The 23,119-nt window shown below is 37.3% G+C and overlaps 2 protein-coding genes across 3 annotated transcripts in view; both read left to right on the forward strand.

The window, feature by feature from the left end:
* nck2a (NCK adaptor protein 2a) overlaps positions 1–10,512 on the forward strand; it is a 42,220-nt gene extending 31,708 nt beyond the window's left edge. For both annotated transcript variants that reach the window (XM_046845558.1, XM_046845559.1), the window contains exons 2-4: positions 2,880–3,121; positions 7,769–8,550; positions 8,807–10,512. In XM_046845558.1, coding sequence (XP_046701514.1) covers positions 2,896–3,121; positions 7,769–8,550; positions 8,807–9,001 — 1,203 coding nt within the window. In that variant the 5' untranslated portion in view covers positions 2,880–2,895 and the 3' untranslated portion in view covers positions 9,002–10,512. The remainder of the gene's footprint in view (positions 1–2,879; positions 3,122–7,768; positions 8,551–8,806) is intronic.
* Positions 10,513–17,733: 7,221 nt separating this feature from the next.
* LOC124383058 (otospiralin-like) lies at positions 17,734–19,701 on the forward strand. The gene is made up of 4 exons (XM_046845428.1): positions 17,734–17,869; positions 18,657–18,733; positions 19,205–19,255; positions 19,354–19,701. The coding sequence occupies exons 1-4, from the start codon at positions 17,844–17,846 to the stop codon at positions 19,566–19,568; spliced, it is 369 nt and encodes a 122-aa protein (XP_046701384.1). The 5' UTR covers positions 17,734–17,843; the 3' UTR covers positions 19,569–19,701.
* Positions 19,702–23,119: the final 3,418 nt, after the last annotated feature.

Consider the following 23,119-nt stretch of genomic DNA (forward strand, 5'->3'; position numbering starts at 1 on the left):
CTTATTTCAGCATACTTTAACAAATGTCTTCATTCCTTCCACCCTTCATTCATTCTCTCCCTCAATATGATATTTTAAGAGAAATTCTTGAAGCAAACACTAAAGAATCCATATACAATATTTCCAGAAGGGAGTGAGTAGCCACAGTGACACTGCACTAACTCTAGTTTCTTTTTATACCCCTGGCATTGTTATGTATGTTTTCAAGTTTATTAATAATAATAATAATAATAATAATAATAATAATAAAATGTGCTAAAATGACTAAAGACTAAACTTTCCTGAAGGAACTCAGATTTGAAATATGCTCTTTTTAATTCTGAGATTATATGAGGGAGAAACCCTGAGAGGAACCACAACTAAAAGGGAAAGCATCATTTGATACTGGATAGTATGATTATAAATAATTCCCTTTTATAGCTGTGTACTATAATGGTCAAAAAAAGCAAATAACCAGGAAAGTAATTATATTTTTCACCTCATTCTATTCAGTTGAATTTCTTAACTTTTTATTAATGGCGATTTGAATGCAAAACTGTTTTTATTCCAATGGCATCTTCATTGTATAGATGTACCATCTGCAGTTATCTCATGTATCTCATGTAACCTGGGCATCTGTGACCTTTTACTGTACTGTATTATGCTGCACTGTGACTAAAACAGTTGAAGCAGTTTGAAAAGATGTAGTTGGTTAATGAAAGAGAGCTGACATGTGGCTAGGTGTGGGTGGGTGAACAAATTGGGAAGTAATAATAAAAATGTAACAGTTCACATATATTTTGTTATTTATTCATTTTAATATCCAATATTCGAGTTTTTCACAGAAGCAAGTCAGATCATTGTTTTCCTGTTTTGATATCTGATCTAGGATTTAATACTGATATCGCTCAAATATGGCACCTACATATCAGGTTGGTGAGATCTCCATATACAGTGAAGAATAAATGTTTTGTTAGGCTCAGTTTTTCCTCAGTTGATGACCAAGTAAGTGCTTAAGTGCTAATACATCCTCAATTCTGTCTTTTTTTTTAAATTGACACTTGAAGTGTAGCCTCGTCCATATTTCTGTCACACTGTGTACCAGCAGAAAATGAATGACACTTCAGGTCTAAATTAAAGCTCAGGCTCAGTCTTAGCACACTATTGGCCATTGTGAAGTGAAAGAAAAAAATAATTAAAAACGGATAACAGCACTTTTGTAATTCCTGTGTGGGTTTGTAATGCTTTTTTAAAAAGGGTGCTATTTTACAAAATACAGTTTCCCCTTTTAAAAAAAAAAAAAAAAGAAACTGATTATTTATTTATTTGGGTGAGGGCATGTATGAGTAAGCATGCATGGTTGTGGGTGTGTCATGAGTGTGTGTGTGTGTGTGTGTGTGTATGTGTGTGTGTGTGTGTGTATGGCATGTCTTTTTTTGTGTGTGTAGATCAAATAAACGTGATCAAATGAGATGGCATCTTAATTTCCATATGCGTCATCTGAAATGAGGCCACACGTTTCAACGTACGCTGCTCTTTTGTAAAAGCCGGGATTACGCGTGTCCACACATTTATAGAAAGATGCGCACAGATGCTTTCAGTATGATAGCCCTTGTCTTTGAACATACAAACACACATGCACACACACACACACACACACACACACACACACTTAAACATGTTCACTGCTTCCCTAATGGCTGTTTTGACTGAGTGGCCATGCCTGAGGGTCTCTCGCAACAGGAGCGCACGGTTTTAAGTGTGCTTGCCTGCAATACCATGAATACTTAATCACTCAATTACTATTCAGTGCATATTCAGCCATGCAACAGTGCCATCTTATAACCCATGCAATCCATCTGAGAAATGTCAGATTCATTAACCATTTTACTCATTTATAAACACCAGCTGCAGCTCGGTGCGCTCGGCTTTAGTAATAGAAATATGGTTTGAAAAGCTCTGCTCATACTTTGACAGGATGTGTCATTTTTAATATCTCTGTGTGAAGACGCATCTATATTTAATGCCATGAACAGAATGGATTAAGTAACCAAGTCTTTGTAAATGTACATTATCTTTCTCATTTAAAGCACACATGCTCACGAATGTCCTCCTTCCTTTGTGTAACTGTTGCTCATAATATCTTTCTCACTTTCTCGTTCTCATTCTCGTTCTCTCTCTTTCTCTCTCTCTCTCTCTCTCTCTCTCTCTCTCTCTCTCTCTCTCTCTCTCTCTCTTTATCTACCTACCTATCTATCTCTCTGATTATTTCAGTCATTTTCTTGCATCTTTATTGTGCATATTTGATGCAAAAAGAAACTTCTGGGTTTTTTTTGTTTGTTTGTTTCAGCCTATAAACTATCATTATATTAATCTTTGTCTGCCCATCTAAGAGTAAGGAGAGGAGCTCATGTCACCCTATTCTATATTTATATGGTGAACCTAGAAATATACAAAGCTATACACACAGAAAAGAAAGATTGAATGGTGACTACAAGAGTAATAATGTGCTTACCTGGAGAAAAATACACAAAGGACTGAGATAAATACTTTTGCATGAAATGGGTAGAGAAAGGATATAGCTCTGAGATGGAGTGGTGTACCATAACTGACCTTAATCATTACTATGATTCAGACAAAAGACAGACTTGATTATATATGCTCTATTTAACATGGCTGTATCATCAGGTAAGGTAGAGAGAGTCAGCCGGAGAGAGAAAAGGTTATAGGGAGTGAGAGATGTTTTGAAAACATTTCGTTTTTTTGTGGGTAGTACACCTTGTCTTTACCAAAGGATATGTCAAAAGGACATCACGACTGTGCAAAATATCACAGTTTTCAGTTGTTATAATGTTCCTGATATAGTCGTTCTCTTTCTTTCTTTCTTTCTGTGGCTTCAGTGGGACTCGATGAAAGATGACAGAGGAGGTGATTGTTATAGCCAAGTGGGACTACACCGCTCAGCAGGACCAGGAACTAGACATCCGGAAAAACGAGCGCCTGTGGCTCCTGGATGACTCTAAAACCTGGTGGAGAGTCCGCAATGCGTCCAACCGCACAGGTTATGTCCCGTCCAACTATGTCGAGCGCAAGAATAGCCTTAAGAAAGCTTCGATTGTAAAGAACCTGAAGGATACACTTGGTAAGTGATAGGGTGTTCTAACATGATTTTTCTGTCAAGTCTGAACAGCCTAAAGCTGTAGTTATAGTTTTGTTCTTTATATATAGAAAAGGTTTTTTCATCTTTATATTATGTATATAAGCTAGTTTTGTTTGTGTATCAGGAATTGCAAACATTGCAACTGAAATTGATCGAAAATGTAATATTCATGATCCTGGTTTATAAAGAGGTTTGTCACTTCAGCGCACACTTCCCTGTGAATGCAGTAGTAACATTTATTCACACAACATTCCCACTTACATGTCCCTTGACTGGTATAAATAAGGTTGGTATCTTATAGGAGTTTATTTTACTTATTGGGAGTTTTTTCTTGCCCTAGTCGCCATGGCTGCTCATCAGGGATTAATGCACACCATTCACCTTATTAACTCTTTAAATTCTATAAAGCTGCTTTGAGACAATGTCTGTTTTGAAAAGCGCTATAGAAATAAACTTGACTTGACTTGACCTAATTTCATGTCTTTGTTAATGAGACAACCACGAAGCAGCCACTAATTTAAAAACTTTCTGATATCAGTCAATTAAAAGACGTTTTATACGACTTTCTGGGAAAGAAGTGTGGTATAACATTTATTAAAAAAAAAACAATAGCCATACTGAGAAATATCCAGCTTTTATTTGCATTTTCATATTTTGTGAGGTTTATGATGAAATATTGGGTGTAATATTTGCTCGATTTTGACCTCATACGTTCCCATAATAGCGATAAATAGTCTACCTTACAAACGCATGACTGATGTAATGATGAGCTGTCTCCTCTCTGGCTGTCTGAAATGCAGATGTGCTTCATAAAGACTCGAAGCTCCAATGTGACATTTTGATCTTTTTTTTTATCATCCTATAATGACTGCTACTTATAATAATGGTTGCAATAACCAGTGTTCCGATGTTTATTTTGAAGGAGCAGTTTTGTACTCATGCACACTGTATGTCTGTAGGTTTTGCAAACATAATTAACCCTGTTCTCTAATGAATAGAGGTTTTGTCTCATGTTTTTCCCCTCGTGTAGGAGGAAAGGCAAGAAGCACAGTGCCACTCTTTTTAGCTAGTCTTTGAAAGGGCCTCCTCACTCACCCTTCTTGTAAGCGGTCCTGTGTGCTGAAGCTAAGTGGTCAGTAGGGAAGCAGCCTATCACAGCATTTTGCTTGAGGTGGAGATGAGTGGTAGGAAAGGGTGGGTCCAGACTTTCTTAAGTACTGTTATTCACTCTGAAATAAAGCTCCTATAAAATGTCTTTGAAAACGTATTATGATCATCATATCAGACATCATCATGACAGTAGCTGGAGATTTATTACAAGAGAGTAAAATACATAACATTTAAATACATGAATATAAGAAACGCAGTAAAATTTGTAGAGGAGACCAAAGTCATTGGTTTGATTCAGAGTTTGGGGTTTGGTGTGTTATAAAGCAGCTAAGCCCTATTCACACAGCTTTGCTGATAAATGTTTTATTAATTTACTAGGACAGGGTTAGTTTATGACTCAATCAAAATAAAATAAAATGAAATACTGCCAATTTGCCTGGAACCAGATCTAGTGATATTTTGAGGTCTTTAAAGAAAGCATAACATTTTATAATGCATTTGTACTAAGACTGCTGTCAGGCACTTGTCACGAAAAAAAACAAAAAAAAAACAGTTTAGGTTTCTGTAAAGATCATTTCTTTCTATAATTTCTGTTTAATAATAAGTATTGGAGAGGTTTTGGAAACTATAACCGAACAGACAGTCTGGTCTAAATATTTCAATAACTGCTGATTTGGAAATTTGAAATTGAATAGGCTCTAAAGTTTTGGTGCAAAAAAGAAAAACATTTGGTGAGCAGCATTTCTGCATATGTAAACACTTCGATGAGCGGTGAAAGGAAAATGGTCAGACTTGCTTAAGCTGTCAGAAAGGATTGGATATCTTGCATAACCAAGCTATACAATTGTAGTGTACAGAAATGAATCTCAAAATCCAAAACACATTGAACCTTAAGGCAGATTGGGCTACAGCAGCAGGATACCACATCAAGTTCCATTTCTGTCAGTCATTATCAGAAAGCTGAGGCTGCAGTGGGTACAGACACAAACCTGCCTTGTGTCTATAGTCCAAGCTGGTGTAGGTGGAGTAATAGTTTTTCTTGACATACTTTGGACCTGTTTATAAACACTTAGATGCCACAACATTGAGTTACCTGAGTGTTGCTGCTGACCATGTGTGTCCATTCATGTGCATAATTTGCCTTCTATTGGCTACATTCTGCATGATAATGCACCTTGTGAGAAAGTAAATTTCTCTTTCTGGTGTCATGAACATGACAATGATTTCAATTCAGGGTTCCAGTTCATCTTCCAGTTACTGCATCTGAATCAAGCAGAACATCTTTGCAAGATTTGCTGCATGAACATGCAACTGAAAAATATGGAGGAATGGCAGGGTTGCAGGAAATCGTATGGAATCGATGCCATTAAGAATCGAGGTTGAGAGCGAAAGTTGGCCATACCCAGCCCTCACTGAGAAAAAACTGGCCCTCGTTGAGAATATATATATAAATATTAAACCATTTTTTTTACTTTATAATAGGACAGACTTTGTTAGAATAATGTGCAATAAGAAAATGATTCTTACAAATACACATGTTAAAGCATATTTTGTCTGGCAAACATGATACATGTTCTGTGTGGAGAACAGGCATGCATGTGTGTGTATTTTTTATGGAGATAAGCTCTTCTACATATTAAAGTTTTGGTCACTTAGGAACTTTCTCCTGCTGTCCTGAACCCTTTCTCAGTTCTTTAGTCAACAGCTTCTTCCCTGTGCAACTTTGTTCAAAAGAAATTCTTCAGAACAGTTTCACATTATGTCACGTCTAAGACAGCCAGCCCATAATATTCTTGCGTTCAAGGTCTTTTTTTTTCATGTCTCTCCTCTTTTATTGTTTTCAAAAGTTCAGCTCACGTATTGAATGCACTTGGTGGGACGTGCTTCTATTTTTTGATTTCCCAAAAGCTTTTTGTTCTGTTTGCATTGTTGCCTTCATTCTCTGTCAGCAGAAGCCTGAGAAGTACAGACAGCTCCCCAGGAAACACACTCTCAGATCACTAAGAGAGCAAAAGTTTTGACTGGTACTTTGTTTGAACTGTATGTTGTTCTTTGTATGCACTGGGCCATGTCCTCGCTCTGCAGGCATCCGTTTGCCATATGTCATGAGTGAGTTGGATCAATAATGTCAATGTCTGTTTTTAGACTTAAACAGCAATTGCATCACTCAGCTTAAACTAAACCTTTCAGACCTGTAGTTTTAGACTTCTTTTTCACTTCTCTGTTTATTCTTGTAATTGTGCAGCTACGTTAGGATATTTTTCCACTTTTGTGCTAATGCTACATGTACTGTTCACCCCATGTCATGTCCTGAGTTGAATGTTCAATCATAAACTTCACCCTCATTCCAAATTTTAATGTTACATACTGTATAATGATGCAGCCATACTGACTCTTCTAAAATGTTGTGGGGTTTTTTATAAATTTTGCACTAACTGCTGATATATCCAGAAGGGTATAATTTGCAAATACACTAGGGGTGGGTGCACTGAAAGGGCAGATGTAAAAAGCCTTTCAGTTTATATGATGGCTTCTTCGAGTGTTGTGACAGGCATCAAATGTTCCCCTGCGTCTACACCTCTGTTATTGTATGGGTCAATGCCTGCCAGATCGGCTTTTTTATCCTGCTGTGATGGCTTGACAAAATGAAGCCCTGACACGTTCAACTTCTACCCCCTCTACCCCATGCCCTATTGGCTGGTGTGCTTAAATCAGTTCTCTTGCCATCTATGCATTTTTGTCATTATGGTCAGCAGACACACCCCACAAACAGACACTCCACCAGCAGGTCGGTAAGAATATTCTCGAAATGAAACTGGTACAAAACTAGTAGTGTACAAAAGGTTGGAGACCTCTGGTTTTAGAAGGATTATCTTTCTTGTCTAAGTGTAGGATATGCCTTATATGCCACTATCTGACAATAGAATGTGTCCTACTTAGCACAGGTAATGTATCTGTCCCATTTGCAGGATTTAAATAGATGCAAGTACTTTTTCCATAGGATGTGTGGAAAAAGATGTGTGTTTCGGATGATTTGCATTCTCTCTCCTGTGTCACTTGGACAACATGTGAGTCTGCACAATGCGGCCAACTTTATTTCTTTATACTCCAAATAAGCTCCTGATAAATATGCTAGTTTAAGGAGAACTGGCTTTGACCCTGACCCTTTCCTGCTCTCTATATCATCTAATCACACCACTATAAAAGCATTTACTAAAGATTCTGGAGCTCTGATTCAGCTTGCAGTGCTTTATTAGATCTATTAGATAAGAGTCTGTCTAAATGGCTATCAGCTCTCTGCAGCCCTTGGAGCCAGAGAAGGAATAAATATTTAATGTGTAAAAAAAATAACATGACCACAGGCTCATATAATAGTTTATGTTGCATAAAAGAATTCAACAACAGATCAGTGTAAAAAAACTAAGTGTTGATGCCACAGCACTCTTAGAGCATACGTCTAAATGAGTTCAGTTTTTTTTCATGTATGCCCACCCGACCCACACTTCTCGTGTGTTTCAGGTTTGGGCAAAACGAAAAGAAAGACAAGTGCACGTGATGCCTCTCCCACACCAAGCACAGATGCAGAGTACCCATCCAACGGGAGCGCAGGAGGCAGTGGAGTCAGTGGGGCAGAACGGATCTTCGATCTGAACATTCCAGCAGTGGTGAAGTTCTCCTACACAGCAGAGCGCGATGACGAGCTGAGTTTAGTTAAAGGAGACCGGGTGGTGGTGATGGAGAAGTGCAGTGACGGCTGGTGGAGGGGGAGCCATGACGGACGTGTGGGATGGTTTCCTTCTAACTACGTCCGGGAAGAACCGGCGTATGCGGATACAAGTGCAGGGTTTGGAGGGGACACGTTGGGGGGGATTCGCTCCCTGAGAGCAGGGCAAGGAATGGGACTTGCCAATGGCCGGCTGACAGGCACAGGGAGTACAGTATTTCACGTGGTCCAGACTCTGTACCCCTTCAGCTCGGTTACTGATGAGGAGTTGAACTTTGAGAAGGGTGAGACCATGGAGGTGGTGGAGAAGCCTGAGAATGACCCTGAGTGGTGGAAGTGTAGAAACAGCAAGGGCGTGATTGGCCTTGTGCCGAAGAACTATGTGGTTGTGCTTAATGAAGGGCCTGCTGTGCGCAACCTTGCCTCCCCTCCAATTAGCCACATGGGCCCATCCCGTACAGGCAGGTTTGCAGGCAAGGAGTGGTACTACGGTAATGTGACACGGCACCAGGCAGAGTGCGCCCTCAACGAACGAGGAGACGAAGGAGACTTCCTTATAAGAGACAGCGAGTCCTCGGTGAGGATCAACCTTCTTTTTTCTTTCAAAACAGAAAGCACACAAAACATATACTAATGCTGATATGGTTTGCTTTTATCTAAAGTGTTTTGTCTGCTAGTAAAAGCAGCAAGAAAAAGCCCATCTGGGTGGTTATGTTCAGCTGAAAAAGATTACTGCTGCCATCTTGTGGAGAAGTGTTTAAAATGCAGTTTTATTGTAATATTGTTTTACTTTTCTCTCTCTTTTTCTCTCCCTCTTTCTTTACCATTTACAGCCCAGTGATTTCTCAGTGTCTTTGAAGGCAGTAGGAAAGAATAAACACTTCAAGGTGCAGATGCAGGATGGAGTCTACTGTATTGGCCAGCGACGTTTCAACAGTATAGATGAGCTGGTGGAGCACTACAAAAAAGCTCCCATCTTCACCAGTGAACAGGGAGACAAACTCTATCTGGTCAAGCCTCTTGCATGAACTCGACTCTATTCTACTGGATTAATTTTGCCTTTCTTTCAGTATTTCTTTTGCCCCTTTTCTGATCTCTACCTGTATCCTTGTAGGACTTTAATCAAGCCTTGGGGCTGGATAGCAGGATCCTTTCATGAGGGAAAACATAATTATTTTGGCTTAAAGTCCTTTGCTCTTCACCTGGCTATTTTGAGGAGAAACTGGATGTTCTTTTAAGTTGAAATACCCATAAGCCTGTTAAACATTCTTTGTTTCAAGGCTGAATTCCAGCCTCTGAGGATGACCTAGAAAGAAATATGGTCTGATTCACTGTGTGACCATTGTTAGCACTCCCTCTGCCTTTGGCGTACAGCTCCTCTGCTCCTACTGGCTTTGCTAAAATAGCATCTGCGTTTAAAACCTGTTTCACTTCAACTTAGACTGTTTCAGATACTTCACTTTGTGCATTAATGAGAAGCAGATCAGGCCAACAGTAGGATGGGTTGATTTTAGATTTATATTTTGCACTATTTGATGCACATGATTTCAAAGGGTCAACGAGCATAAAGCGCACAGTGGGATGCAGCCCAGATTGTGTGTCCACTTAAAGAGCCGATATGTAGAGCACATTAGCTTCTTCGCATGTCTGCCACTGTATCAGAATTCAGTTTTAATGTATTTCAGCACTGAAGCTAAATAGACCAACTATTAATTGGAACTGTGCTCTCTCTCTTATCCTCCCGAGACTGTTTCAGCCTAGAAGCCAATCTCAAAACGCTGACTTCCATTCATGCCAGCTCTCAATCTCTCCGACTCAGTGCACACAGAGAACTTTGGTTTCTCGGTTTTTACTGTATTCAGCTCAAATGTTTACCGCGAACACAAGTCGCTCTTCAGGGTTCCTTTAGGTTCAGGGTAATAATGGGGCTACATCTATCAGCCTTGATACACTAGAAAGAGGAGGGTCTAGGCATCTTTATTGACCCAACCTGGGGTTTGAATGTGTTTCCTACCACAGCCAAATGTGCCACATATCTCCTGTATGACAATGCTTAGTGCTCTTAACAACTCAGAGTTCCCTCACACACACACACACACACACACACACACACACACACACACACACACACCTTCTCTTCTCTTAATAACATTCACACTTGCCTAGCTGATTGTAAACACTAAGAGTAATAATACATATTATTAGTTATTATTAGTCAAACTGTTTTTATTCTCTTTCCTTTTGCCACATCTGTCTGTTTACCAGGACGAGTAGTGTTGATCGAGGTTTTTCTTTTTTTTTTTAAAGATATGTCTGAATGTTATTGAGCAATGTTATTTAATTCTTCCTTTTACAATATGTACATATATACATAAAAAAAAATATATATATATATATATATATATATATATAAATATATATAAATATAAAGATAAGTTGCATTTATGAATTGTTTAGATCCAACATTATGGTACTGTACTGAGGACAGTGTGGTGAGAATTTAAATACTTTTGTTCAATAAAAGTTTTGCAGAATAACAGAAAATGGTTTTGCTTTCATTTTACTTTTTATCAAGTTTTATCAAGTACAGTGACACAGTGGTGAGCAGACACGAATGGCCCAGAGACTAATTCATCCACTAGAGATCCTTGCTTGATTTGACTGAGCCTTAGTACTGCTTACAGACTACACACACTCACAGAACACTTTATTTGGAACACTGTACTAATACTTTTGTAGGAGGTCCAATTGCTCTCAAAACACCCACAAAACTGAATAACATGGATTCTCCTTTGACATTCTTGTCCATGATTGCGTCACATAATTCCTGCAGATTTTTCAGGTGCCCTTTGGTTTACCTGCAATTCTCTGGTTCAGGGTTTAGATCCAGGACTGGGAAGCCTGCTGAAGAACACTGAACTCATTGACATGTGGAATTCATACTGCTCAGCTCAGTGTTTGCTCATCACAACTGTTCAGAGCAATTATCTGAGGAACTGTAGCCTTTTCAACAGTTCAATACAATCTGGCTATTATCTATTGGCCTCTCTCATCATTAAATTGGTTCCTTCCACAAAACTTCCACTTGAATTTTTTTTATTTTTTTTTGTCTTACTATTAAATCCAGGAGACCAGAAAATAAAGACATATTTAAACTAGCCGTTTTGGTACCAACAATCATGCCATACATATTTTATTTTGCTTTCTGATGTTCATGTAATCAGACATTGCACTGCTGCCACACAAATGGCTGCTTAGATCATTGAATGGGTGTGTAAGTGTACAAGTGTTACCAAAAAAGTGTTTGGTTAGCGTCTGTAACACGCTGAAAAGTGTACAGTGGAGTCTCGATTCAGAGATTTCCAGAAGCAGTGATCTCATCTTTCCTCAGTAAAAGCAAACCACTTAAACATACAAGTCTCCCACTTTGCATATTATTTGAATGTGTTTTACACAGAGCACACACCAAATGTGTGCCAAATTGTTTGTGCTGTGTTTATTGTTATCATGTTACAGCACTGCAGTCAATAGCAAATGTTAACAGGTATTTTGTTTGCGGTGTTCATTATAAAGTTACAACACTGGAAAGTGATATTCCTCCCGCTGATCTGACGCAATTGTGCAACCTCATTATTGTGATTGTTTAAGCAATGAAGCTGCAACACGACAAGTGATACCACAAGCAAGTTTACCAGTCCAGATCTAAACTGTGCATAAACTGCTCTGCTTAAACAGAAAGGCTGGGCCAAATTACTGGCAGTAGACTTTAAGTCTTTTTTCCCAAAGAAGTAAACCAACATACAGATATCAGTTGGTGGGAAAACTACACCCTATTATTCAGTGTCATGTAGAAATCTTAGCAGCATTAAGTTGAAGTAAACATTTTTTGTAAAAGTTCAATTTTGCTTTGGGTTCATTGATGTTTGAGGGCATTTATTTATGCACAGTATTTTTTTTTTTAATCTTGCCTCTTAACTGGTTTAAGGTATAAGTATTGACCATCCTAACACCTTGATTTTTCCATTTTCAGAACTCAGGATGTTGATTTGCTTGTGTAACTGGAATAATTGTCTGTTGAACCACCCAGATTGGATTGCTAGATTTATTTTAAGATTTTTTGTTTTTTTATTCGTGTCCATCCATGTCTCAATGACTACAAGTTTCCCAGGTCATGTGGCTGCAAAACATCACTGTGCCAGTGTTGAGTGTGTGGAGGGTGGAGCCGGTAACATGTGTTACAACAGATTCTGTGAGCATCGTATGTTGTGACCCTAGAGGGCGCTGTTGCTAAAATGCAGCTTAAAATAGATAATCTAGAGAAGCTCGACCCTGCTGTAAGTCTTTTTATTCAGCACTTTATTACCCAATAACAATGATTCAAATGTTTTCCAAATTCCTTTATTTGGAATAACAATAATAATCTTATTGTTGTTAATTATATATTGTTTTTAATTTTATATATATATATATATATATATATATATATATATATATATATATATAGAATAAACATTCATACACAATGTTGACATAATGAATAAAATAAAAAAATATATACAATTAACAGTTTAAAGTATCCACATCTGACTACATGTCTATTTATTAGCCTTAATTAATAAATAACATTCAGGGTGTAACAAAAAAGCAGTCATGAAAATAGAGAAGGCAAACGCATTTGAATAGCTTAGTTTTTGGGGTTTTTAATACTGTTAATTACTTTTATGAACAGTTAATGGGACATCCGTGCACGGCCCCAGGCGCGTTCTCGCACCAACATTTAATGAACAGTGGACGCTGATGTTACTACAGATGCATTTTTTGCTTTGAGAATGTTGATGGAGAAGTAGAGAAGATCATTGTGTGTTTGTGGATTTAAAGTATGAAAGGGTGCCGAGAGAGGAGTTGTGGTGTTGTATGAGGGAGTCAGGTGTGTCAGAGGAGTATGTGAGGGTGGTGCAGGACATGTATGAGGAGAGTGTGAACAGTAAAGTGTGCAGGAGGAACAACAGAGGTGGAGAAGGTGGATGAGTTCAGGTAACTGGGGTCAACAGTGCAAAGTAATGGAGAGTGTGTTAGAGAAAAGAATGGAAAAGAGTGCAGGCAGGGTGGAGTGGGTGGAGAAGAGTGACAGGAGTGGTTTGTGATAGAAGAGTATCTGCAAGAGTGAAAGGGAAAGTTTATAGGACTGTGGTGAGACCTGTGATGTATGGATTAGAGACAGTGGTATTGAGTAAAAGACAGGAGGTGGAGCTGGAGGTAGCAGAGCTGAAGATGTTGAGGACAGGATTAGAAATGAGTTAATTAGAGGGACAGAGCATGTAGGACATTTTGGGGAGTAAAGGAGAGAGGCCCGATTGAGATAATTTGGGCATGTGCAGAGGAGGGACATGGGGTATATCGGTAGGAGAATACTGAGGATGGAGCCACCAGGAAGAAGGTAAAGAGGAAGGTTCAAGGTTGTGGTGAAGGAGGACATGCAAGTAGTTACTTTTAAAGAGGCAGATTTAGAGGAGAGAGTAGTATGGAGACGGATGATCCGCCATGGCGACCCCTAATGGGAGCAGTCGAAAGAAGAAGAAAGACGCTGATGTTTGAATTTATGCTGTTTGCGTTGCGAATTAAAGAATAACTCAAGATTATCTATTTTAAGATGCATTTTAGCAACAGCGCCCTCTAGGGTCACAACATACAATGGTCACAGAATCTGGTGTAACACCTGGCCCATTTTCTTTAAAATTATTTTGTCTTTTTTAATCATACAGATAAGAGCAATAAATCATTCGAATCTGTAAAGGGTCTACTTTTATTTGTATGCACTTATAATAACAACAAAACACTGTGCTTTTGTAAAATAAAGAAAACAGACAGGATATCCTCTCTGCCGTCTCTGTCATCTCCCTTCACAAACACATAAATAAAACAACTTGAAAATGAGTGAATACTTGCCTCACAAACATAATAAATGTATTAATAAAAAGCTAAAGCTTTAAATACAATTTCACATCAAAAACAAATACTATCCTCTGATTATGAAATCCGTAAAGTTAGAAGAGGTACAGTTTCACTTCATTGACCGTCCGTGTGGAAACAGCAAAGGTTCCTTTGGTGTCCTGATTATTTACGTAATTTAAAATACCATAATTAGTTTAAAATATTTATACAAATCTTGTCTTTATGTTTAATATTGAGTATGGTTTTACCACTAATAAACATACAATTGCATAAAGCATCCATATTTGTCCATGCCCATGTTGATTAGAGTATTAAAAAACTTGAAGAAAAGTATTAATTTAAGGTCATTTAGAACAAATAAAAATGTACGATTAAGTTGCGTTTAATGTTGAGTTAACTCATGAAAATTATGCCACTAATTGCGATTAAATATTTTAATTGATTGACAGCACTAATATTGAAGTGACATCCAGTTACCAGCATGACCCTAAAACAGTCAGTAGTAATGTATTTTTTAACTTAAATACATGTCAGAGCCCAAACTTCTTTACTTTACCGTGAGTAAAAAAGTATAGTCAGTATTTCAACTTTTACCAGAGTCTTTTAAAACATGAATATATTTACTTCTATTTAAGTGAAGGATGTATGCTTTTGCCAATGAACATTGTCTCAAAGCAGCTTTACACAGATAATTTGGTGATATGTAAGTTTGTGAGCAAGCCAGTGGTGACTGAGACAAATGGTGAAATCCCCGATGGCATAAGGAAGAAACCTTGAGAGGAACCAGACTCAAGAGGGAACCTATCCTCATCTTAGTTGCACCGAATGTCCATTTACTGCAGATAAACAATGTTGCGGGGTACAGTGATGATGATCATAAGCAAACTGTAGTCCTGAGTCAGTGTAGCAGACTGTTGACATTAACTACAGTCCAAATCCATCCTCAAAGCTTCCGTTCTTACTCCGGAATTTCATGGAACCACCCAAGGCGTTGATGAGAAACATCAATCGAAGAGGACACTATCCAGAGGCAAGCCTGGACAAAGTGGAAAGATCTGTGGAGGGAAGAAGAGCAGGAACAGTGGTCACTTGAACCTCAGGAGCATGTTTAACTCGACTGAGAGAAAGAGAGAGAGAGAGAGAGAGAGAGAGAGAGAGAAACAAGAGGTGAAAGGAAGAGAAGGATATGGATCATTATGTGTCCTTATTGTTGTATGAAAGTTAAGGACACTGTGTAGTTGGGGACTCGGGCAAGACCAAGTACCGAGCCTTGTGGGACACCAGTGGTGAGTCTGCACGGGGCAGATGTGGATCTCCTTCATGTTACCTGGTATGAGCGACCTTCCAGGTAGGAAGCAAACCATTCCCATGCTGTTCCGTGGATACTGAGGCTCTTGAGGGTTGACAAAAGTGTCTTGTGGTTGACTGTGTCAAATGCTGCTAAAAGGTCCAGAAAGATAAGTACAGATGACAGCTTGGCTGACCGAGCAGCATGCAGTTTCTCAGAAACAGCCAAAAGGGCCATCTCTGTGGAATGTGCTGCTTTGAACCCAGACTGGTTTGGATTATGGAGGTTGTTGTGTGAGAGATAGACAGACACTTGGTTAAAAACAGTGCGTTCCAGAGATTTAGAAAGAAAAGAGAGAAGTGATACCGGTCTGTAGTTGTTGATGTCTGATGGATCCAGAGCAGGTTTCTTCAAGATGGAAATGACCCTTGCTTGCTTGAAAGTAGTTGGTACATAGCCAGATGTTAATTACCTGTTCATGATTGTGTAGATGAAGGGCAGGAGATCTTGTATGATGGTCTGACTAGTCAGACTATTTCACTGAACAAAGCGTTAGAAATCTTTAATCAGTTCATCAAAATACTGAATGACAACACATTGCATATTTAGACCTTATGCTCACTATTTCATTGTTGGTTAAGAAATTGCAGACAAATCCTCTCAGACAGAGCATGCTGAATTTAATTCAGACATGCTTAAAAACACACTATGTCCTTTTCCATTTAAATAATAATGTGCTTGCTGAAACAAGAGCTTGATTGTACTTAATAAGTAATTTACACTTCTCCACATGAAAGACCTTGGGTTAAACATTATTTGCCCACAATGTAGAGTGATTAGTGTAAGTACATGCTGTATAAAATGAAGCACAAAAGCATTTAATCCTTAATATTTATTTCGTGTTAGAATATTTTGCAATAAGTGGATGATTGTAGTTGTCTTGGGGTTTGGTTAAGCATGCATCATGTTCATTTTACCAGTGGGTGTCACTGTTACACACCACATCACTGCCTTCGGAAGAAAACCAAAACATACAGACAAAACATACACACACAAAAGACCACCAGCCTGTTGATGCATTTAAAAAATATTATAATCCGATTGTTATAGGCTTAATGTTAATGGCGGCGTCCTTTTTATATCTATGCTAAGAATGTTGTTTATATATGTTATGTAATGCTATACATTTACAATTTATTTCCCCAATATTGCTGTGAATTTTTTTTTTCCAGGGATTGTAGGGGATGTTCACCACTTTCCTCTTTGACAGTAGGTTTCATCTCTTCCTGTGTGAACAGAGTACAGTATTTCATTATATGAGATGTGAGATTCTCATTCATGTATGTGACAAATAAGATTCATGTATGATTTTTTCCACATTGTTAACATGAACAATATAAACCATTTTAACCACTGATCTAAATGTAAATATACAATTATTCATACACATAAAAAGGTAGATGTAGATGTGTCAAATAAACTAATTAAGCCCTGATGGAAGATGTCTGTTTTGGCTTTTGCGGTACAAATTTTGTGTCAGTCTTTTAGCACCCTAATTGTAAAACAACATATTGGCTTGGCTTTTGTAGTAGTATAACCAGAAATTAATTGTCATGAATCTACAGAAAATAGTATATAATATTACAAAAGTAGGGGAAATCTACCTATTTTTGGCAAAAAAAATTTGTATTATTGTTATTGATGAAACAAGTTGCTATAAGAAATCACATAATTAGTTGGATGGAGTCGGTCTGCATGTAATTAGCTTATCACATGATCTCAGTATACACATATCTGATGTGAGAGGCCCCAGAGTTAAAGAACATACCTGGAAGTTCTGGAAAAGTATTAATCAGGGTTTGGCTAGAAAAGCAAAATAATTCCAAACTTTTCAGCATTTTACAGAACACTGTTACATTCATTATACAAACCATGTAATGGTAATTAAAACAATTAGATCTTCCTTTATTTATGAAAAGAATATAGCAGACCTGTGGCCCTTCTTAGAGAATGTCCACTAAAGTCTGTGCCTGGATAAGCAAGCTTTAAAAACAGAAGCACCCTAAAGGCTGAAGGTAAAGCAGAAAAAGCTCAAAAGCTCAAAAGCTAAGATTTCACAAACTATACTGATATTACCATCCACTTAATTATTGTGGACTGTTGAATACATTTATGACATATAATGACAGTTCAAATCAATTTAAATTTTAGCTTGCAACATTAGAATATGTGCCTAATCAAAAGGGGTAAATACTTAGGCAAAGCACTGTATTCATGTTGCATGTTAGTATTAAGCATCGCAGGTGCGATGCTTAATACTAACATGAACTCTTGTTCTCATTGGCAGAGTTTTGAGTAAATTGTGAAGCTGTTTAACTGGAAATATGTGCTTATTTGGGCTCATCTCTCTGTCTGTACAGTCAAAGTGGGTCTTTCATCAGTGAAGGACTCACATGGGCATGTGGAGTCGACTGCTGGACTGGCACACTGCCCCTGGGAAAAGCAAACAGGGCACTTTGACTGTGAGGTGCCATACAGTGGTCTACAGAGAAGAATGATACTAGCTTCTGTCTATAATTTTCCCATCTTGGGTTCTGTTAGAAAATCTCTCCGGTGTAGAGCGTTTTTGTATGAGCTGCACTGGTCTCATCTCCAGGTACGTCTTTTGTTTTTCTCTCATGTATAAGTAACTCCTACTGGTGTATTCTACTTGTTTTTAGTTAAAATGACAAAAGACAATTGTGGATATTTATTGGTTACAGATTATATATTTTTTTATTTGCATACAATGTATTTCCTGTTTGTTTCTAAATGATATAAATTGCAACTTTTAAACCATCACATTTTTTAAATATATATTCTTTAATGTATTTTTTAATGAGTTCTTAAAATGTGTTTCCTTTTTGCATGCGTCAAGCATGCATACAAGATTCTAGCAAAAGCTGGTTACGGTCAAAAATGAAATGGTAGAAGGCCATATTTACAGTTTACATTTATTTGACCTGTTGCACTAATGGAACAATGGCCGATTAAAAAAAGAAAAAAGCATATTTTATAAATAAAATTAAACATGAGCTAGTCATCACTGATCTCTGTTGGCTCTAAAATCAATAGGGGAAAAAATACCTGATTCATTTATTCTGTTTTTGTCTAATTTGCTCAGTTTTGAACCTTTTATTTTACAGATTGTTCCTGCAGCATTTGTTAAACAGAATATTACACACATGTAGCCACAGCAATGTAGCTCTTTTTATAATAATATACTGTACATATACATTTTAAGTATTCCCACATAAACTCATGTTTATATCAAAAGCTGATTTTTCACTTTTTACTTTATTCCCAGACCAGTCTATTTTTATTTTATTTATTTTAGATGATTTTAGATTTTTCGGAGCTTTTTGCGTTTTCATTATGTATGAAGTGCATCCCCTCTTTTACAGGTGGAATTACAGCATGTCTCATCAGAGAGTCTTGATGTTACTCTGCACTGTGATTCTGCTTCCTCTCTCTATAGCAGGTATGCTACCTGTATAATGATGTAGTTAACATGGCTAAATACACTTTATGGCCAGAGGTTTGTAGGGACCTGACCATCACAGTTATACAGTATGTTGTTCTTCCTCAAACTGGCAAAAAACTTTTAAGAACTCAATTGTATAAAACTTTGCATGCTGTTTGCATTACAATTACCTTTCAGTGATACTTAGAGGTCCAAACTTGATAGAATGGCAATACCCATGTGAATAAAATGAGGTCCATGGAAAGGTTGAAGCAAAAGCAGTCAACTGAATAATATGGGTCTGATTGGTCAAGTGTCCCCAAACATTTCTTTATTTGAATTCTTTTTCTGTTCCAAATAATGACACATTTGTACATTCTTGGTAGATCCCATAGACCTAAATTATTATTAATACATAAAACTATTATAGTTTAAAATTTTAAATCAGTTCAAACTGAAGCAAACATTTATCATGTTTTTGTGTATTAGTCTCTTACTCAGGAGCTGAAAGTGGAGAGGGCTCTCTTGATTTATCACAAGGTAGGTACCATTTTAATGTGCCTATTTATTTTTAAAAGGTTCTATGCATATTTCCCTCAGAGATCTACACAATGCACCTTTTCTTTCTTCTAACATAGATATTGTGAGCAAGAGCGACCACCAGGAGACGTACATCATGCCATACTGGAACATGTGGAGTTCAGACTTCTTTGGCTGGATGGAGGAGTTAAGAGCTCAAGGGGCATATGATACACTCGTGGACTTGGCAAGAACCTATTGGGCTCATTTTCCTTTGACCAGCTATTTAGGTTATGGCCTTCATCCTGAACAGTCAGAGGATACTAACAACTGACAGCATCTGGATATTGTCTGTGTGCTTCCTGGTTCTTTAAACAGCTGAGTAGAGTTTATGATTTTGTATATTTGCTTTGTATAGCCTCTTAAAGCTTTTATTAACTAAACCAAATTTACATACAACTATACACCTCTTCATTATTTGTTCATTGTTATTTTGACAGCTACCTGATTAAAATAAGTAGATTGTGAAATTCATGTATTAGACCACGTAAGTGAGATTGCTTATTTATTACTGTAAATGTTTTACAAACACATTAACTGACACACTCAGCTCCATATTTTTTGGCACGCATCATAAAGATGAACAAAGTGAGCATGCAATAAAATAAACTGGCCAGGTTTTTGAGCTTTTGAGTCAGTAATATATGATTAGATTATATGAGATCATTGCATAGTACAGGTACCCAGCAACAAAATGCAGATTAACATCTACCAGAAGTGCAAATAATGGCATTGTGCAAACTGACAATGTAAATATATGTACAACAAATTAATATATATATATATACACACACTGCACAAAGTGCATCCCTCACATTTCAGCAACCATTTTTGTATATCCTTTCAAGGGACAATACTATAGAAATAAAACTTGGATATACAGTATTTTTGGCTGCTCACTGCAACAAGTTGGGTTACATGGCTGTTGTCCCAGAAGGAAGCCTCTTCTGAAGCTGGCTCACAAGAAAGTCTGCAAACAGTTTGCTAAAGACAACCTGTCCAAGAGCATGAATTACTGGAACCATGTCCTGTGGTCTGATGAGACAAAGATACATTTGCTTGGCTCAGATGGTGTCCAGCATGTGTGGTGACACCCTGGTGAGGAGTACCAAAGAAATTGTGCCTTGCCTTAAGCCATGCATGGTGGTGGTAGCTTCATTATCTGGGGCTGCATGAGTGCTACTGGTACTGGCGAGCTGCGGTTCATTGAGAGAAACATGGATTCCAACATGTACTGTGACATTCTGAAGCAGAACATATGTTTCCAACATAATAACAACCCCGAAAACACCAGCAAGATGACAACTGCCTTGCTGAAGAAGCTGAAGGTGATGTAGTGGCCAAACAGAGGTGGCAAAAGTTCACACATCCTTCACTTAAGTAGAAGTAAAGATACGTATGTTTTAAAACACTCTAGTAAATTTTGAAGTACTGACTGTCATTTTTTACTCAAGATAAAGTAAAGAAGTTTGCGCTCTGACATGTACTCAAGCAAAAAAGTAGCATTAGTACTACCTGTTTTAGTGTCACACTGGTAAGTAGACATCACTTTATATTAATATAAGGGCTGTCAATCAATTAAAATATTTAATCGAAATTAATGGCATGATTGTCATGAGTTACCTCAAAATTAAACGAAACTGTTCTAAATGACCTTAAATTAATACTTTTCTTCAAGTTTTTAATATTTTAATCAACATGGGCTTTGACAAATATGGATGCTTTATGCAAATGTATGTTTATTATTAGTACTCAACATAGAGCATGAAGACAAAATATTCTTGTTAATGTTTTAAAGTAACTATGGTGTTTTAAATTACATAAATTATCAGGACACCAAACGGAACCTTTGCTGTTTCCACACGGACGGTTCATGAGGTGATACCAGAGAAAATGTACCTCTTCTAACTTTCATATGGATTAAATAATCTGGGAATATTTGTTTATTTAAAATGTAAAGCTTTCTATTAATATAGTTATTATGTCTGTGAGGTAAGTATTCACTGAGATTCAGGTTGTTTTATTTATGTGTATGTGAAGAGAGACGGCAGAGACGTCTCCTCAAGAATTATCAAATTATAACCTGGAGGCACGCTCTACTTCAATTTCGTTGATGAAAACAGGGGAATGCTACTGTTACATTTCAAAAGCTCTTTAGTCTTCGTGGCATTGGGGGTGAGGTTGTTGGTGGGACACCATGCTGCTAGGCTCCTCTTTGTAGGCCAATTCTTTGTTGTTGCTGATCTGGTCGACCACTGTGGTATCATCTGCATGCTTGATTAGAACGTTGGAGGTTTGCAGAGGAACACAGTCATGGGTGGGAGACATATTTCATTTCTCCAAGATACATGAAGTACAAGGCACATCGGAGTACAGCAGCAGGAGATAAGTGTGAGTATTCTGACTGAAAAGAATACTTTCTTTGTTCATGCTCACTGAATTGCACAATTTATAACCAGAAACATTTTTAATTAATCTAATTATAAACAATATAATCTTTTTTGATTATTGTTTTTACATGGCTGATTCATTGGTGCATTCTCAGACACTGTTTAGGTGCTGTTTTGTTTATCACATTGGGAAAAAAAAGTCTTCTCTTCATAAGCAGCATAACTAAATGCTACTTGCATGAGAATGAAACCTCCTGTTTTACAATGTGCTCTAGGAAATCAGCCATTAAAGAAAATAACAGAGTATCAGTGTTTACCTCCCACTTTAATCACAAGCAGTTGCTTAAATTCTATAGCAAATAATTACCAGTCTTTGCCGGTGTCCTGCAGACATAACATTAATTAGTACATGCCACGGAAGCTTTAGTAGCATACAGTACATCTTAGATCCAAGAGTTACATTGGGATTGCTGTGTTTTATTATATATTTTAGCTCATTTTGTGTTCGCTCTGAGCAGTTGAAATAAAATTTTATCAGTTAGAGCCTCTTATTAAACGTTTACGGTAAATCTTTTATTTTTACTTTTACTGGATTTTGGTCTCATCTCAACTGTCCATGAAGAATGAAAGATCTACTGATATGATTATATATATATATATATATATATATATATATATACACACACACACACACACACACACACACACACACGCGTAGGTCGTAAGTCGACCTGTGTGTGTGTGTATATATATATATATATATATATATATATATATATATATATATATATATATATATATATATATATATATATAGGAAAAATAATAATCCTGTTGAAAATATTGTGACTCTTTTTTGGAGCCCATGACTTGGATCTGGATTCGTTGGCACTTGTAACTGCTCAGTCCTTTTTTTCCTTTTATTTGAGAAAGTAAAGTAAGCAGCTTATAAAAACATCATCCACATCTGTATAACAGGAGTAAATAAAAATGGCTAGTTTATTTTCCCAAGCTATTGTGGGTAGTGTGCAGTACAACGTGCCCTTGAGTAACTTGTGAGTGAAGAAAAAAACAGTGTGAAGAGTGCAGTGCCAAACTCTTACCCCTTCACAGGTAAACACTATACAGACTGCACATCAGTGACCCCCTCTTCTGTACTTCTCTTCATCTGGTGACACTGAATGGCTGACAAAAAAAAATAACAATAAATAACAATATACAGTCTGTTAGTGTAGGTTCATTCAGAATCTATCTCTGTTCCACAGATTATTATTTTTTAATATGTGTGAAATTAAAACAACAACCAATGTTATAAGTTGTTTGTTACATTTTCTATGCCAAATAATGCTATACTGCACTACCTCATGCCGTCAGGGATGTCCAAACAGCTTACATTGTGGACTCGATTAAATACAATTATGTATGAGTCATAGAC

The sequence above is a fragment of the Silurus meridionalis genome, chromosome 3 (assembly GCF_014805685.1).
Source record: "Silurus meridionalis isolate SWU-2019-XX chromosome 3, ASM1480568v1, whole genome shotgun sequence".
Classification (NCBI taxonomy): Eukaryota; Metazoa; Chordata; class Actinopteri; order Siluriformes; family Siluridae; genus Silurus; species Silurus meridionalis.

Excerpts from the sequence above, each read along its gene's own strand:
- LOC124383058 (XM_046845428.1), top strand. The coding sequence starts at position 17,844 with ATGAGCTGCACTGGTCTCATCTCCAG. Across the intron at positions 18,734-19,204 it reads GCTTCCTCTCTCTATAGCAG|TCTCTTACTCAGGAGCTGAA; the intron begins GTATGCTACCTG and ends TTTGTGTATTAG. Across the intron at positions 19,256-19,353 it reads CTCTCTTGATTTATCACAAG|ATATTGTGAGCAAGAGCGAC; the intron begins GTAGGTACCATT and ends CTTCTAACATAG.